The sequence below is a fragment of the Oncorhynchus gorbuscha genome, linkage group LG18 (assembly GCF_021184085.1).
Source record: "Oncorhynchus gorbuscha isolate QuinsamMale2020 ecotype Even-year linkage group LG18, OgorEven_v1.0, whole genome shotgun sequence".
Taxonomy (NCBI): domain Eukaryota; kingdom Metazoa; phylum Chordata; class Actinopteri; order Salmoniformes; family Salmonidae; genus Oncorhynchus; species Oncorhynchus gorbuscha.
The window spans coordinates 68,611,487-68,631,031 of record NC_060190.1 but is presented as its reverse complement, the minus strand read 5'-3'; the positions used below and the strand labels follow the sequence as shown (position 1 = coordinate 68,631,031).

Below are 19,545 nucleotides of genomic sequence, written 5' to 3'. Positions count from 1 at the left end.
ATCACCCTGGACTGAGAGACAGATTATGCAATTCCTCAGTGTCAGATCCCGAATCATTGGCATCTGCATCACTTTCTCTGTTCTCTGCTTTGTTGGGGGTAAGGCATGCTTTAATTACCCTAGGTCTCAGTCCTTCTAATGATCAGTACAGCCATTAGCCTGGTGTAGCCGTATCTACAAAGCTTAGTCAAACCTGCAGTCGAGCACTGCTATGCATACAAAGAGACAGAGGATGGAGAATGGGCGAGAAAACGCGCTCTCTCCACCCGCGCTGGGTAGCCTACCACTACTCACCTTATCTGCAGCGTAGGATATTTAAAGGGAACGCATCTTTTTATTTAACTATGCAAGTCAGTTAAGAACAAATTCTTATTTACAATGATGGTCTACCGGGGAACAGTGGGTTAACTGACTTGTTTAAGGACAGACAGATTTTACCTTATCAGCTCAGTGATTTGATCCAGCAACCTAACCTTTCAGTTAATGCCGCAACGCTCTAACCACTAGGCTACCTGCCGCCCAGTCTAGGCCTTTATTAACAGCTAATAATTGTATATTCATGTGACATGTAAACTATTATTCACTATGAACGACCCAGTTAACAGTGTTAACTATGTAACTGTGTAATTTACAACTTTAATTATGCAGTAACACTGTAGGCTGCTATTTTGTTATCTGCCAAAGGCCTAATGTCATAATGTCATGCATAATTTCAAAGTGCTTCAGTTATTAAAGTGATCCCCGAAATTATTATGTCAAATCAAATCAAATTTATTTATATAGCCCTTCTTACATAAGCTGATAACTCAAAGTGCTGTACAGAAACCCAGCCTAAAACCCCAAACAGCAAGCAATGCAGGTGTTGAAGCACGTTGGCTAGGAAAAACTCCCTAGAAAGGCCAAAACCTAGGAAGAAACCTAGAGAGGAACCAGGTTATGAGGGGTGCCAGTCCTCTTCTGGCTGTGCCGGGTGGAGATTATTATAGAACATGGCCAAGATGTTCAAATGTTCAAAAATGACCAGCACGGTCAAATAATAGGTCTGTGACAGGTAGCACGTCCGGTGAACAGGTCAGGAATCCAGAGCCGCAGGCAGAACAGTTGAAACTGGAGCAGCAGCACGGCCAGGTGGACTGGGGACAGCAAGGAGTCATCATGCCAGGTAGTCCTGAGGCATGGTCCTAGGGCTCAGGTCCTCCGAGAGAGAGAAAGAAAGAGAAAAAGAGAGAATTAGAGAGAGCATACTTAAATTCACACAGGACACTGGATAAGACAGGAGAAGTACTCCAGATATAACAAACTGACCCTAGCCCCCCGACACATAAACTGCTGCAGCATAAATACTGGAGGCTGAGATGATGATGATACCCCCGGACAGGGCCAAACAGGAATGATATAACCCCACCCACTTTGCCAAAGCACAGCCCCCACACCACTAGAGGGATATCTTCAACCACCAACTTACCATCATGAGACAAGGCCGAGTATAGCCCACAAAGATCTCCGCCACGGCACAACCCAAGAGGGGGCGCCAACCCAATCATGTCATATGAAACTGTGACACTTTCCAAACATGAGGGAGATAACTAGGGGAGTGGTTTCATAATTGTTGGACAATTTCTTAATGTCAATGACACAGCAGCTTAGAGTTTTGTTCGGTTCTGCATCCTCACACTGTCATCAATAGAGGCATCCCAAAAATATTTCTTACATTTTAAAAGACATACAGTTTTACTAATTTAAGGAAAGACTGCTACTGTATATGTAATATGAGCTACGATTCAGTTAAATAATATATTTTTTTTAAAGATTCTCATCTGGGGTGATTCTCCAGTCATCAGAAGGCAGTTAACATGTATGGCCACAGTTTAAACAGGCAGAAAACAACACAGACACCCTTCCTCTCACCAGTCACAACATTGCATCACTCACAGACCCAGCCACTGTGAAGGACTCCCACTAACAGGACACTATACTTTGACTCACTGTGCAATGATTTAATCAGGGACTTGTAGATACCTTTAATATGATTTCTTATGAAATGATGAGTTACATGGCAGATGTTTGGAAATGGTTTTGTCACTCTACATGTCTTTAGTTTTCCTTTAGAGAGAGTGCAGGGAGTGTGTCTTTAGTTTTCCTTTAGAGAGAGTGCAGGGAGTTTGTCTTTAGTTTTCCTTTAGAGAGAGTGCAGAGAGTTTGTCTTTAGTTTTCCTTTAGAGAGAGTGCAGGGAGTTTGTCTTTAGTTTTCCTTTAGAGAGAGTGCAGAGAGTTTGTCTTTAGTTTTCCTTTAGAGAGAGTGCAGGGAGTTTGTCTTTAGTTTTCCTTTAGAGAGAGTGCAGAGAGTTTGTCTTTAGTTTTCCTTTAGAGAGAGTGCAGAGAGTTTGTCTTTAGTTTTCCTTTAGAGAGAGTGCAGGGAGTTTGTCTTTAGTTTTCCTTTAGAGAGACTGCAGAGAGTTTGTCTTTAGTTTTCCTTTAGAGAGAATGCAGGGAGTTTGTCTTTAGTTTTCCTTTAGAGAGAGAGAGTGCAGAGAGTTTGTCTTTAGTTTTCCTTTAGAGAGAGTGCAGAGAGTTTGTCTTTAGTTTTCCTTTAGAGAGAGTGCAGAGAGTTTGTCTTTAGTTTTCCTTTAGAGAGAGTGCAGGGAGTTTGTCTTTAGTTTTCCTTTAGAGAGACTGCAGAGAGTTTGTCTTTAGTTTTCCTTTAGAGAGAATGCAGGGAGTTTGTCTTTAGTTTTCCTTTAGAGAGAGTGCAGAGAGTTTGTCTTTAGTTTTCCTTTAGAGAGAGTGCAGAGAGTTTGTCTTTAGTTTTCCTTTAGAGAGAGTGCAGAGAGTTTGTCTTTAGTTTTCCTTTAGAGAGACTGCAGAGAGTTTCACAGCCTGGTAAACTCTCTGACTCTGGTACTGCCCCATTTGGATGATGATTCATAGAAAGTTATAGTCTGCTTTCTTACACCATTCACAGCTCACAAATACACTTTACATGATGTCAAGTGAAAAGTGAATGAAAGCTGCCTACATGACTTGAACTTCTGTAGGTGGTATAAGTCGTTTGTAGGTGGCATTGAGCATTATTATTGTGTGATTTTGAGAGTTAATAAACGTCAAGAGCGATACCAAAATACAATTGAATTATGTTTGTTCATATTTGACAAAACAATTAATGATGCAGACAGGGGGACGGGGATCAATAGTGAATGCCATTCTGGCCAAAAGGAGCAATGAGAGAAAGTGCAAAGAGAGCAGCAATGACCTGAATGACCTGCAGTGTCAAAGGTTGGGAATCCCCTGCAAGAGGAGGAGGAGGAGGTGGAGGGATAGGGGAAGGAGCAAGCTGGTGATTTGTGTGAGACTTGGCTTCATCAAGGTTACTACTGGCAGCAGCCCCTATAGTAGGAGAGGGACTGTCAAGGCTGCCCCTGCAGCCCTGTAACGTCTGCCACACATGCGTACACCTTTTCCACTGTCCCTTAATGGATTTCCCAGGTTCCCCCTGACAGCACAGACATTATTTATGAGCTAGGGGCCTGTTACAAAGCCTGTTAATGCAGTCTCATGAAGCTCAGTTCACGTTGCATTAGCTGTCTACCCACTGGGCACACACTGGTTGAATCAACATTGTTTCCACATAATTTCAACCAACAAGGACTAGATGTTGAATTGACTTCTGTGCCCAGTGGGTACTTAAATTAAATGTGAGGGCCCTAGTGCTCTAAGTCAGGGGTGTCAAACATATGGGCCGAGGGGGTCCAATCTGGCCCGGGGTGGTTTGAGTAAAAAATAAAACAATAATAATAATAATATATGCATTTTCTTTTTACAATATTTTGTTTTGGGGTGGGGACGATCTCATCTACATTCAAACGATATACATTAATATCGTTTCTATCAGGAATCAAGGTAAGACCCAGACTGCAGACTGTCTAAGTAACATTGTTTATTGTAGCAACAGGGGCAGGCAAAGACAAGACAAGGCAAGCAGAGGTCGAATATCCAGGGTAGGGCAAAAGTACAGGACGGACGGCGGACTCAGGGTCAGGGACAGGCAGGGTTCAATAATCCAGAGGTGGAACAAAGGTACAGGACGGCAGGCAGGCTCAGGGTCATGCAGAGAGGTCAGGCGGGTGGGCAGGTACAGGGTCAGGACAGGCAAAGGTCAAAACCGGGAGGACTAGCAAAGAGAGCCTGGGAAACGATAGGAGCTGACAGGAAAAACGGCAGTCAGTTTGAATGAACAAGACAAACTGGCAACAAACATACAGAGAACACAGGTATAAATACACAGGGGAATAATTGGGAAGATGAGCAGCACCTGGAGGGGGGTGGAGACAAGCACAAGGACAGGTGAAACAGATCAGGGCGTGACAGTTTCTTGTTAAGTTTAGGCATTAACACCAAATTCTTAAGGTTAGGCATTAACTCTGAATGGTTAAGATAAGGGTAAAGGTTTGGGATAGGCTTAAAACAAAAATATAAAAACAACTTTCTGTCACTGGAATTGAACATACAAGCTTTTGAACCAGATGCAGATGCTCACTCCCACCCGACAACTCCATCCACAATGCCCTAGCAAAACTGAAACCTACTTGAAGGTAACAGTGCTCACGCCCTCAGACATGGATGGACATCGAACACTGAATTGAATCATGGGTGACCTGCCTGGTTTCTTGACTGTGTCCAACTCGCAGGGAGCATAATGGGTAGGGGACAATTTTTGCTAAATTTTTGACAGCAAGGAAATATAACACCTTTTCAGTGCGGCCCTCCAGGCCACGTTGAAAACCTAATGCAACCCCTGGGCAAAATGAGTTTGGTGTGCGTTTCAATCAGGTGGTGGTGGGGGAGAAGGCTAAGGGGTGACGACAATGAATGGCATCTGAGGGGTATGGATTGTGTGTCACTCCACACCCGTCCACTTCTCCTGATCAGTCAATACCACCAGGCCATATGAAGGAGAGCTGAGAAAAGCACCTTGATGAGTGGTGAAACTAAGGCTTTGTATCTTATGGGCTCCTTTTCTTAGATAATGTCTGGTAGCTCAACCCATTTTTCAGACCTTTGTTCCATTGACATATAGTGCTGTGGTACGGCAGTACAGTATACGTTGCAGTTAGTGGCTTTGGTTCAGAATCAACTCGTTTGTTCTTGATGCATCTGTTCCCTGTAATTTACATACAGCTTGTGTTAGCATAATTAGACGTATTGAATATGCAGTACAAGTTTGTCTCTCTCACCCTGAGTAGCGTTGCAATTCTCTGGAGGGCAGTCTATTTGTGTGGAGGGTAGCACAGAGCAGGGAGCTGTGTGTTCCAGGCAGAGGACTATTGACACTGCAATGCACCATCGCACGCTTGATAGCCTCTTGTTATAAGACGACGCCTCATCACTGCCCACTCTGAGCAGCTTAACAGCACACACACACAATCTATACACGCTATACTTTGCTTACAACTCGTTTGTTCTTGACATCTGTTCCCTGTCATTTACACACAGCTTGTGTTAGCATAACACACATTGAATACACACAAGTTTGTCTCACACACCCTGAGTACACACAATTCTCTGGAGGGCAGTCATTTGTGTGGACACACACACACACAGCTGTGTGTTCCAGGCACAGGACTATTGACACACAATGCACCACACACACACACAGCCTCTTGTTATAACACACACTCATCACTGCCCACTCACAGCACACACACACACACACAATCTATACACGCTATACATGCTTACACACACACACACACACACAATCTATACACGCTATACATGCTTACACACACACACACACACACACACACACACACACACACACACACACACACACACACACACACACACACACACACACACACACACACACACACACACACACACACACACACACACACAATCTATACACGCTATACATGCTTACACACACACACACACACACAATCTATACAGGAAGCTATACACACACACACACACACACACACACACACACACACACACACACACACACACACACACACACACACACACACACACACACACACACACACACACGTCAGATCACCATTTTGGCCTGTATAAATAATCAATGAACATTACTGTCCATAATTCAAAGTGAGAATCACAGTAACTGGTTAATGAAGTACTAAATACATACTTTAAAATGCTTACATTTACAATGACACAAGGACAATGGTGATTCAAAGAGGGATTCAAGGACACCTTCATTCAAAGAAATACCAACTTCTTTGACGTAAATAGCTTTTCAGGTAGAGCATTCAGTAAGGACTCAGTTGTCAGAAGGTGAGTGTAGCTGGTGCATGAAGTCAGGCGCAGGAGAGCAAAATGAGTGAGCAACGTACTTTACTCAAAATAAAGGCACAAGGTAAACAAATACACTTGACCAATAACCAACGGTAAATATTACGCACGGGTGAACACAGCACCCTTCGAAAAACCAGCCATCATAACCGAACTGAACATAGAAATAATCAGGCACAACAAACATGGGGGAAACAGAGGGTTAAACACATGAACATGTCATTGGAGAATGAAAACCAGGTGTGTAGAAAATAAAGACAAAACCAATGGAAAATGAAAGATGGATCAGCGATGGCTAGAAGACCGGTGACGTCTACCGCCGACCGAACAAGGGGTGGGGGCCGACCTCGGCGGAAGTCGTGACACCGGTGGAGAGTGGAGAGGGGCAGATTATATCTATTATATATTATGCATTTCCCTGCATTTGTTAAATGTTGCATGAAAATGTATTTTCTTGCTGCTGGATAAGATTATGTCATTTACTCCTGTGTACGATAACTACATTAGAGTTACAATACCCTCATTAGTGTTAAAATACATTCATTAGCGTCACAATACCCTAATTAGAGTTACAAGATGCTAATATGTTGTTACAATACCCTCACTAGAGATACAATACCCTCATTAGTGTTACAATACTCTCATTAGTGTTACAATACCCTCACTAGAGATACAATACTCTCATTAGTGTTACAATACTCTCATTAGTGTTACAATACCCTCATTAGTGTTACAATACCCTCACTAGAGATACAATACCCTCATTAGTGTTACAATACCCTCATTAGTGTTACAATACTCTCATTAGTGTTACAATACCCTCATTAGTGTTACAATACCCTCATTAGTGTTACAATACCCTCATTAGTGTTACAATACTCTCATTAGTGTTACAATACCCGTGTTAGCGTTACAATACCTTCATTAGTGTCCGTCCATCTTGTAAATCTTCATTCGTTCTAATGGACAGGGACTGAAATGACCTTCCGGTATACCCTCAACAGATAAGATCTACATCCTTTTCCTTAGGACAGCTGGCGATTGTGCACCCCAAAGCAGAACGTTTTTTACAACACATTTTCAATGAGACTGAATTCATCTTCCTCCCCTTGGGATATCAGTCATTTCAACATCATTTTGTTGGATAGAGAGAGACTATTACTGGGCAGTATCTTATGGTCCCATGAGGAGTATAGCTAGGGGACGTGCTATACATACCATACAGGATACTGAAGGAAAGCAAGGTAGCCTGAGCCTATGCATACTGTAGAGTGCTACTAGACATGCGGCGCTGGTAATGTAGACATCCTAGGTGAACTGACTCCTCAAAAAGACCCAAGGTTAAGTACTGTAATAGTCAGACATTTTAGAAATACCCTCTGGTCTGTCCTTCTCTGTGTCCTTGTGTGGTGTCCCTGTGTGGTATGTACCTCTTCTCTTCATAGACTGTCCATACTTTCTATACACACTAATAAAGAAATATTTATATTCTGGCCTCTGACATTGCTCGTTTCTTTTTTTCTCTTTTTTTGAGGGGGGGGGGTGCATTATGTGTGCATTGTTTTGCGTTGCTAGGTATTACTGCAATGTTGGAGCTAGAAACACATGCACTCCGCTGTACCTGTGATAATATCTGCAAATATGTATACGTGACCAATACACTTGGATTTGGTGTAGGGTGCGAGGACAGGAGGGTGAGATCCAGAGCGGGCCAGTCATACTGCAGCCTGGACCACGTACAACCACAGCAGTGAGCGCAGCATGAAGAGAGAGAGCACGGAGCAGACGCTGGAGCAGAGCCAGGACACCAGGAGAAAGAAGCACAAGGGCATTCATATCACTGCAGCAGCAGCCTCCCTCGCGGCCTGACTAGTTCACCTCAGATAGACAGAGGGGCACATATACACCACTATAGACCAATATGCTCCCAGTACGGACAGGTTGTATTAAAAATTATGTATTTTATCCAGCAGAAGTTGGAAAGATCAAAGGTTACAGTCCATTCCAATGTGACATTTGACTGAAAGGCCAAATTCAAAACATTAGCATTTCGGACAACCATGCAAACAGTGAACAAATTATGACACCAACCAGTATCCTATCCTTTTGTTGCAGGGAACCATTGTCTATGAGCTCATGTGAGTTTATTTTGGCTCTGCTGCACTGCATGACTCAGGCCCTTCAGACTGTCTGCTTCCTCCAGTCAGTGAGAAGCAAGGTTGAGTCAGTGCTACTGATAAAATGTAGGATCTTAATTTGACCCGTATTGTCTCAGCAAAATAATCCTGGATTTGAAGATTTAGTCCATACTGTTACTTGATCGATGGTTAGGTCTATTAGCTGGTTGAAGTGAGGCTCCTTGAAAAGTGGAATACTGTTAATATATGGCAAGCCTGTGCGTTAGTGTGAGTTTTCAGTGAATTTATGTAAATCACGAAGCTCCTCTGCATTTCCTGCTGTGCAGAAAGAATTCTCAGCAACAAAAGAGTGATCAAATTAAGACCCTACATTTGTACAGGGGATTCCCTGTGTGCCATGAGGGAACTTAAATGTGTGTTGCTGGGGCCTGGGCCAGAAAGAACTGGCTATCCCTTACCTCTTAGCCCCTAACCCTTGACCCCTTGGGATTATTTGGATGTGAATAGTTATTCTCTGTGTGATTGTTTCTACAGTACTGCAGGTTTTTGTCCCAATTTAGTGCCATCACACCTGATTCACTAAATAACCAATTGATCTTTCACACCTTGAGTAACTGAAACAGGTGTTTCACACCAGATTAAATTATGACTGTTAAATTATAACTGTTTTAGTAACATGATTATATACTGTACAGCCAGTGTGTTTAATAACACTATTGTTGTTACATCCAAACCTGAAATGCTGTGCTTATTCTTATATTGTTGCTATGGTGACTGCCCCTAGGGTTTCATCAAGCAGAAGTAGGAGGCTCTGTGATCACTCCTGGAGAGTCTCTCTCTCCTCTGGGATGTTAGAGGTAAAGTCAAAGCACAGTGACACAGGACTTTGCATGTCCTTCAAGAGGTCGATGCATTCCACAGTGTCCTCTAAAGTACTAAAACATTCAGTTCAATGAAAAAGGCCTTGTAATACCTTAAGGCTTTGCTAGACTTTATTGATAGGTAGAAATTACAACACATTCAGAAAGGTCAAGATGACAACACAGTTCTGCAACTGTGTAATGTATGCTTGTTAATGGAAGTTATACAAGTCTGTTTTCCCCTCTAAATAATCTATTAATGTATTAATACATTTTCTGTGAATATCTCTGGTATCCTTGGTCTCATTCAAGCTTGTTAGACTGATCGGATAGCGGATCATCTTTACACATACGGCCAAAGAGCAGGACAGTAGAAATGAAACACTTTAGAGTAAAACCATTTATTTAATAACTGGCTTGGTATTTATATCCCTTGGGAGAAAAGGATATGTGTACAATACCATGATATGGTTTGTGGACCTTCCTTAGTCTTGACTCAAAGTGTTGAATGAACGCAGAGTCATGATCCAGAAAGAGTGAATTTGATAAATATCCCCCAGTCTGCCATTAGATGTCTTCTGAGGAGTAGATGGATGGTTTTCCATTTGTATCGAGTAATAATAGTAATATGTCTGAAGCATACTATATTCCTGTCCGCAGCCCTATAGCTTTTTATAAACGTTTTAGGGCTAAGACAGGAAGTGTTACAGATATACACAATCATCAGTACAGTTGGTGAAGTTAGTAGTACTATAAATGAACTCTCTCTCTCCCCAGAATGCATTGCATGTCAGCTCCATCCCCTGTATCATTATAGCTTGCTGCTACAGATTCATTCCTTTCATGTGGCGGATGTCTGCCTGAGAGTAGAGGGGGATGCCTGGGGTCTCCTTGCCTCCTCTGGATGAGCATCACACACACACACACCACATAATGTATGTACCTATCCACATCATGCACTGTTGATGTATATGATGTGTGTTTTGGACAGCGTGGTGCATTGGTACACACACACACACGTCTGCTTACAACGAGAGCCCCTACCGAGCCACAGAGAAGACCAGCCCACTGTGAGAGGCTGACAACACAGAGGGACTTGGCTTCCTTAAGGGCAGCTAATCCATGATATTTGCGTGTGTGTGTGTGTGTGTGTGTGTGTGTGTGTGTGTGTGTGTGTGTGTGTGTGTGTGTGTGTGTGTGTGTGTGTGTGTGTGTGTGTGTGTGTGTGTGTGTGTGTGTGTGTGTGTGTGTGTGTGTGTGTGTGTGTGTGTGTGTGTGTGTGTGTGTGTGTGTGTGTGTGTTCTTCCTCAAACACAGTGGAAACAGAGAGAGTGCCTCTCCTGAGAAGGGTCTGAGGGTTCTGAGGCTGATGCTGAGGGTTCCAGAGTGCAGTCAAGCCAAGCGTACTGTACCAGCTGAGACGATCTACATTTTACAGCTGGGCATCGCTCAAACGTACATATATACTGTCTGTACTAATGTTCACATTCAGACATACATACTATCACACACTTTTCCAGTCACACACACACACGTAATGTACAGTATGTACAGTAATTATGTGCAGTTGACTAAATAGAAATGGAATCACATGCCTCACCTAATGTATTAAACATACCATAGAAAATAATGACATTTTTCTTTTCCTGAGGTGCACTGAACTGAAGCTTGAGGTGTTCCACATAAGCATTCAAATTGAGCTCCACTGACAAGTGATTTATAGCTCAGGGTAACTCACAGACATGTTTTCATTTTCCCAAACATAGAAATACTGAAGTGGGGAGAAATGAAGAGTGGACCCTATTTCCAGAGAGAACAAAGACACTCAGCACTTCTGATAAGCCACCTGCAGCTGTGACGTCATGGTATTATGTTGTGTTGGGAAAAGAGGATGACAGAGGAAAGAGGAGAGAAGAGAGCGGAGGAGGAAGGGAAAGAGAGGAGGATGCAATCGTATCTGTGTGTGTGTGTGTGTGTGTGTGTGTGTGTGTGTGTGTGTGTGTGTGTGTGTGTGTGTGTGTGTGTGTGTGTGTGTGTGTGTGTGTGTGTGTGTGTGTGTGTGTGTGTGTGTGTGTGTGTGTGTGTGTGTGTGTGTGTGTGTGTGTGTGTGTGTGTGTGTGTGATAAATACATTTCCCCAATGACATTCATTCTTCAGATAAACAATCCTAACTTGTTACACTGCAATATTTTTACTAAACAGGCAAAAGCTTACCGTGTTGATGACACATGTGCTTACATTTGTCCTTGGAAAATGACAACACACCATGAATACATTGTGATGCTGAAAAACATGATCTCAGTCCTCTACTCCACTGGGGATGGCCATGGACCAACCGCAGGCCTGATGGAGACTGGGGACGGCCATGGACCAACCACAGGCCTGATGGGGACTGGGTCGGCCATGGACCAACCACAGGCCTGATGGAGACTGGGGACGGCCATGGACCAACCGCAGGCCTGATGGGGACTGGGGATGGCCATGGACCAACCACAGGCCTGATGGGGACTGGGGACGGCCATGGACCAACCACAGGCCTGATGGGGACTGGGGATGGCCATGGACCAACCACAGGCCTGATGGGGACTGGGGACGGCCATGGACCAACTACAGGCCTGATGGGTACTGGGGACGGCCATGGACCAACCCCAGGCCTGATGGGGACTGGGGAGTTATGATGGGCCACTTACACAGTATGTCTTCTTGTACTGGCATCTCTGGGATTGTATTACAGATCTAAGACACTAGTAAGAGACCGAGAGAGACCGAGAGATCAGCACAGAGTACCACACATAATATTTTCTCTGATAGACAGTCTATGGGAGGTGTGGTGAGGTCTTAGCTGAAGGCTCTGTGTCCATGGCACCTTGCCTCTGGGGTCTCTCTCTAGGCCAGTACAGTATGTGTGGGAGATGGTGGAGCCATAGAGATCCTCTATATCTTGATGTATTTCAGTTGGTGCTGCGTTGAGCTGCTGGAGCTTGAGTCCATTGGTATGTGTCAGGCTAATTCTCTTCTAGGCCTGTGGAAGTAAGAGATTAATGTACTACATTTGTAATTTTACTTTTGTGAAGCTCAGGCAGTTTTTATGACTATGTAATATGTGCAAGACAAGAAGCTCTCATGCTTTTACATATTTCAATGACATGCAGACATAATCCATCACGTAACAAAAGGAAGAATAAGAGAGAGATGTACACTACCTTTCAGGTGCATGTGTTCTACTGCAGCAGTGTTGGTTGGGCAACGCTTGTTGCCAGGTTGAGATGAGGTTATCTGATCTAGCCAAGTGAAAATATCCATCCAACTAGGGGGAAATTACATGTGATTTAGGATTGTCATAAATAATTTCATATTCTGTCAATATTAGTTCCTTCATATTTGATTACATTATGCATGTTTGATATCATAACGTGCGCTTTATACAGACATATCATAATGTTGAACATAACAAGCTTGTATCCTCCCTGTCCTACATATGTTATCTCACTTGAGGGCAGCACTGAACTTTGTTTTGGGCATAGACTTTTCAGAGTAGTGGTGGATACATTTCTAAGGACGTAAAAAGAGATCTGTGAAGCTAATTCTGCCTTAGCCCATTTAACTACCAATTAATTAGACTACTACGATTTTCTCCCACATTCAGCACCATCACTTTCAAATGACAAATGGTTTCTCAACTAGAATAATGTATTTTTCAGAGATAGTTAGGCCCTAACATGCGCATTTACATTTGAACTAAATCTAAATTATGCGTAACTGATTTAATGTAGGTGAATTGGGTCTGATTAGTCTTGATGGAAGGGAACGGTGCAGCGTGGCAATGATTAATCCTAACAGAGACGGAAAAGCAGAACAGCGCTGGGACACCACCCTGCGGGAGGCAGCGCTAGTGCTGTGGAAGTGACCAGCCATACAGCTCCCAGCCCTGCGCGGGTGATAAACAAATCAATATTTCGTTGACATTACAGCGTGCAAGCACTGTCCTTCCCACATTTTAACTTCCAATAGACTCCTAAATACCTCAATAATAGTACTTTAAATTAATTATTAATCAGAACAATCATGATACTCATCTTCATTGTTGTTTTAAATGATTATTTGTCAGACATGGATAATAATCTACTAAAAAAAATAACATAAATAATTATTCGAATATTAATAAATGCTATTCTTATTAATTGTATTTACGTGTTTATGTATATATATATTTATTATTTGCATTTGCTATGTTTTCGTTTATTATTCATTGGCCATACATTATATGCATGTTGTTGTCTGTCGCATGGGTGGTCTATGTCCAATGCCGTCTCCTATTTTTGGCATAGCCTTTGTGTTTGTTTTGAGAGGGACAGTTCACAGCCGTATGAGGAGAACAATGGACAATAGTTTAGCTTGACGTCAGCCCCAGTTGGCATGCCAACTCAGAGAGATATTGAGCATAAGCCTCTAGTAATGTCAAGGAATTGTGATGAGCGATTGCATTTTCTTCAGATAATAAAATATAGGTATATAATAAATAGCTAAGATTTCAAATGGGCTGTTGAAAAATGGATATATTCCTGCGTTTTGATGATATGTTGATCCCGTTTTTGCATTAACACAACCCAAAACATGTTAAGTGATGTATTTATGAATGTATTGTGTCTATCATTGATTTGATGTCTTGGATATAGGCTACAGAAAAAAACGGCCTCCATTCTGTAACGTTTATTTTCTACATTGTGGAATAATAGTAAAGACATCAAAACTATGAAATAACACATATGGAGTCATGTATTATGCAAGAAAGTGTTAAACAAATCAAAATATATTTTATATTTGACTCTCTAGACAGAAGCGGTAGAGATACTCTGAATGATCTGCTATGGAAAGCCAACTGATATTTACTCCTGAAGTGCTGGCCTATTGCACCCTCAACAATCTATAAACATTTGAACATCTTGGCCATGTTCTGTTATAATCTCCACCCGGCACAGCCAGAAGAGGACTAGTCACACTTCATAGCCTGGTTCCTCTCTATGTTTCTTGCTAGGTTCTGGCCTTTCTAGGGAGTTTTTCCTATCCACCATGCTTTTACACCTGCATTGTTTGCTGTTTGGGATTTTAGGCTGGGTTTCTGTACAGCACTTTGAGATATCAGCTGATGTAAGAAGGGCTTTATAAATATATTTGATTTAGTAAAAATAAAGAAAAACCCTTGAATGAGTAGGTGTGTTCAAACTTTTGACTGGTACTGTATATATGTATAATATAATATAATATATAATATATATATAATATATATACTGTGTCAATATATATATATATATACACACACTTAGTATATATAAACATACGTATATATATATATATATACATATATACACTGTGTGTGTGTGTGTGTCACACACATACACACACAATATATATTTGACCCTGCTGTGAACAGGTCAGGGTTCCATAGCCCCAGGCAGAACAGTTGAAACTGTATATATATATATACACATACTGTGTGTGTGTGTGTGTGTGTGTATACATACATACATATACATACATATACACACACACACACACACACACTGAACACACATATAAAAACTCAGCAAAAAAAGAAACATCCCTTTTTCAGGACCCTGTCTTTCAAAAATAAATCATAAAAATCCAAATATCTTCACATATCTTTAGTGTAAAGGGTTTAAACACTGTTTCCCATGTTTGTTCATTGAACCATAAATAATTAATGAACATGCACCTGTGGAACGGTTATTAAGACACTAACAGCATACAGACGGTAGGCAATTACGGTCAGAATTATGAAAACTTAGGACACTAAAGAGGCCTTTCTACTGACGCTGAAAACCACCAAAAGAAAGATGCCCAGGGTCCTCATCTGCATGAATGTGCCTAAGGCATGCTGCAAGGTGCATGAGGACTGCAGATGTGGCCTGGGCAATACATTGCGTTGTCCGTACTGTGAGACGCCTAAGATAGCGCTACAGGGAGACAGGATGGACAGCTGATCGTCCTCGCAGTGGCAGACCACGTGTAACAACACCTGCACAGGACTGGTACATCCAACCATCACACCTGGGGGACAGGTACAGGATGGCAACAACAACTGCCTGAGTTACACCAGGAATGCACAATTCCTCCATCAGTGCTCAGACTGTCCCCAAAAGGCTGAGAGAGGCTGGATGGCGGGCTTGTAGGCCTGTTGTAAGGCAGGTCCTCACCAGACATCACCGGCAACAACATTGTCTATGGGCACAAACCCACCGTTGCTGGACCAGACAGTACTGTCAAAAAGTGCTCTTCACTGATGAGTCGCGGTTTTGTATCACCAGGAGTGATGGTCAGATTCGCGTTTATCGTCGAAGGAATGAGCGTTACACCGAGGCCTGTACTCTGGAGCGGGATCGATTTGGAGGTGGAGGGTCCGTCATGGTCTGGGGCGGAATGTCACAGCATCATCGGACTGAGCTTGCAGGCAATCTCAATGCTGTGCGTTACAGAGAAGACATCCTCCTTCCTCATGTGGTACCCTTCCTGCAGGCTCATCCTGACATGACCCTCCAGCATGATAATGCCACCAGCCATACTGCTCGTTCTGTGCGGGATTTCCTGCAAGACAGGAATATCAGTGTTCTACCATGGCCATACAAGAGCCAGAATCTCAATCCCATTGAGCATGTTTGGGACCTGTTGGATCGGAAGGTGAGAGCGAGGGCCATTCCCCCCATAAATGTCTGGGAACTTGCAGGTGCCTTGGTGGAAGAGTGGGGTAACATCTCACAGCAAGAACTGGCAAATCTGGTGCAGTCCACGAGGAGTAGATGCACTGCAGTACTTAATGTATCTAGTGGCCACACTAGATACTGACTGTTACTGTTACTTTTGATTTTGATCCCCCCCCTTGTTCAGGGACACGTTATTAAATGTATGTTAGTCACATGTCTGTGGAACTTGTTCAGTTGTTTAATCTTGTTCTGTTCATACAAATATCTACACATGTTAAGTTTGCTGAAAATAAACGCAGTTGACAGTGAGTGGACATTTCTTTTTATGCTGATTTTTTAAATGGTTGTTTCATTAGGTCTACATGTTTATCATATTAAGACTCACGGAGGGCTCTGTTCTCTCTTTCAAGGCGGGCTGCTGATCCATCTGGAGGGTTTCTGTGAAAACGCAGAGTGATACCATGGTAACATTAACGGGGTTACCCAGGAAACTGTAGTCGTCATGGAGACTGCATCACAAGGTTCAGTGGCATCCAGGAGGCGGGACTTTGCTGTTCTTCTTTCTTCCATCCACGCCCATTATATGCAATGTGTCCAAGTCTTCATCATTGTGCTCACACTATCCTCCATGATGGAAATTGTCTTGAAGTCATGTTTGTCGGAAAATAAATTCCATGTAGTCCTGACGATGTCTTTGGATGGAATTATGGCCAGATCCATGAATTACCAATAATTACTACCAATATCAATTGTGGGCTATACAATTATTCCAGACCATTTAATGGGTAATGATAGATTCAAATTACACGGAGATACTTTATCAAAGACATTCCCGAGTCTTGGTACTTTCATTTTCTTGTTTTATTTGGTATTGGCTGTAATGCTAAAAGCCTGCTCTCGTAGGCTATGATACTGTATATCCATATTTCCATTACGCATAGGTTGCCCATTCAAGCATAGCCTATGTTTGTCATCATCCGATGTAAGCAACATCCTACAGACATTGTAGATTATATTGTATTGCTATTCATGACAAGACTGAACACTGATAAGCCAACGAACGTTTCCCCTCAAAAAAACACAACGACAACACTGTTTCGGTTCGGGAATATATATGCAACACTTACAACCTACCGAACTACCGAACATCAACACCTGTTTGGACTCAAGGATGAATTGTAAGATCACAGTACGTTTTGCAACCTGTGTGGCACACTAGCACACTCCACCTGACAGATATGTACCGACACATCACGATTAGTGTAGCTATCATAGAAAAAAAATAGTAGTCGTAAGTCTATATCTCCATCATATAACATGAAAGCATTTACACGTCCGTGAATATCTTTTTGATGTTCACGCAGTTTTGGTTATTCTCATTGGTGAAGTTGGGCTGTTTATACCCACTGTTGATGCCCTCCTCTATAACCATATATTCTGACTTGCTCAGAGATGACGTGCTACGAGTCCTTTTCAGCTCCTCTGTGGCTGAGGGTAGGTGCTCGCAGCTGCTGACGTGCAAGTACTGTGCGTGCTCTTCTCCATCAGTCTCCCTATGGTAAAAGTAATTGAAGTTGGAGACAATAACTGGCACAGGGAGAGCAATAGTCAACACTCCGGCAATAGCACACAATGACCCAACAATTTTGCCACCAATTGTCACAGGGTGCATGTCTCCGTATCCGACAGTAGTCATGGTGACCACAGCCCACCAGAACGCATCTGGGATGCTAGTGAAACTGGAGGATGGGTCATCGGCTTCGGCAAAATAAACAGCACTGGAGAAAAGGATAACTCCAATGAAAAGAAAAAATATCAGCAGTCCAAGCTCCCTCATGCTGGCCTTTAGCGTCTGCCCTAAGATCTGTAGGCCCTTAGAATGCCTGGAGAGCTTGAAGATGCGAAAGACTCTCACGAGCCTTATCACTCTGAGAATGGCCAGGGACATGGCTTGCTGACCGTTACCCTGCTTCTCAGCCAGTTCTGTCCCCAAAGTGATGAAGTAGGGAAATATGGCGACAATGTCGATTATGTTCATGATGTTTTTTGAGAACGTGGATTTGCTGGGGCACGCGAAGAACCTGACGAGCAACTCAAAAGAGAACCAGATTATGCAAAGTGTTTCTATCACAAAGAAAGGGTCGGTGAATGGATTTGCGTGATAGGAGGCCGTCCCATTGACTGTAAGTGCTAACGGGATAGGTTCCCGGTCATCCCGAAACTCAGGCAAGGTCTCTAAACAGAATATAACAATTGATATTAAAATGACAAGCACTGAGATGATAGCTATTCCCCTAGCTGGGCCAGAGCTTTCAGGGTATTCAAACAAAAGCCAAACCTGCTTTTGGAATTCATTATTGGGTAAAATACGTTCCTCTTCTTTTATGAATCCTTCGTCCTCTCTGAATTTTTCCATAGCCTCTTCCCCGAGTTGATAGAAATTGATCTCCTCAGAGAAGATGTCAATAGGCACGTTAACAGGTCTCCGTATGCGCCCTCCTGACTGGTAATAATAGAGAATGGCATCAAAGCTGGGTCGGTTTCTGTCGAAGAAGTACTCGTTCCTCAGTGGGTCAAAGTAACGCATTCTCTTTCTGGGGTCCCCGAGCAACGTTTTCGGAAAATGGTTGAAAGTTTTGAGTTGAGTTTCGAAGCGTAACCCTGAAATGTTGAGAACCACCCTCTCGCAGCAATCGCGTCCACGCTCTCGCTCATATCGATCCACGGACAGGTGGCTCGAAAGCGCCGCTGACTCCTCCAACATGTTCTCGACTGTCATGACGCCCTTCTCCGTCTGGAAGTAACAGTGGTTCTGAACGTTGTTGCCTCTGTGTCTCACCGAGCGGGGTGAGTCGATTAGTTTAAAGTGGTCATCCATACAGGTGGCATGGAGAGGGCAGAGTGCGCCGCGCCTCATCTAGCCAAACCCCCCATAGACGCAAAGCCGACGCTCAGGCGACGCGACTTCCCTCCCCTCTCATCATCTCCACTCGTTGCCACTGGGAAGTGTTTCCGCCCCACGAAGCACACACTTGGGTTAATAAACACAGGTCTATTCCCGCCCACGGCGCGCATGTCTGACACACTTCCACCCAGTTGGAACTGAAACACATAGACACCAGCAGGCGCACGTGTCATCTCAATTTGTTTCCATTTGAGTCATTTATCAGAGTTACAGGAGGAATTAGATCGAAGTGCCTTGCTAAAGGGCACATCGACAGATTATTCACCTATTCACTTAGGATTCGAAACAACAACCTTTCGGTTACTGGCCCAACGCTCTCAACCGCTTGGGTACCTGCACACCTTGTAAATGAAACAGAAACAACACATATAATGAAGGGATAACTGCAAATTCCCTAAATATATCGGGTTCCTATAGTTATCCCATTTGATATTTCACTTGATTGAAAACAGTATTACAAAACGGATTCACTATCATATAAAACCCACTGTCCCTACCATCAAAATGTAGGCTCGTACAAAGGGATAAACATACGTTTTCCTGTG

At 43.0% G+C, this 19,545-nt stretch overlaps 1 protein-coding gene across 2 annotated transcripts; it reads right to left on the bottom strand.

Annotated features, from left to right (window-relative positions):
- Nucleotides 1-11,332: 11,332 nt before the first annotated feature.
- LOC124002416 (potassium voltage-gated channel subfamily A member 3-like) lies at nt 11,333-19,022 on the bottom strand. Of its 2 annotated transcripts, none has more exons than XM_046309785.1 (3): nt 18,374-19,022; nt 12,520-12,623; nt 11,333-12,338 (listed from the first exon to the last, which is right to left on the bottom strand). In XM_046309785.1, the coding sequence occupies exons 1-3, from the start codon at nt 18,950-18,952 to the stop codon at nt 12,317-12,319; spliced, it is 705 nt and encodes a 234-aa protein (XP_046165741.1). In that variant the 5' UTR covers nt 18,953-19,022; the 3' UTR covers nt 11,333-12,316. The 2 variants fall into 2 exon arrangements, with proteins under 2 accessions (XP_046165741.1, XP_046165740.1); XM_046309784.1 differs by having other exon boundaries at nt 12,318-12,338; nt 16,421-19,022.
- Between the last annotated feature and the right edge of the window lie 523 nt (nt 19,023-19,545).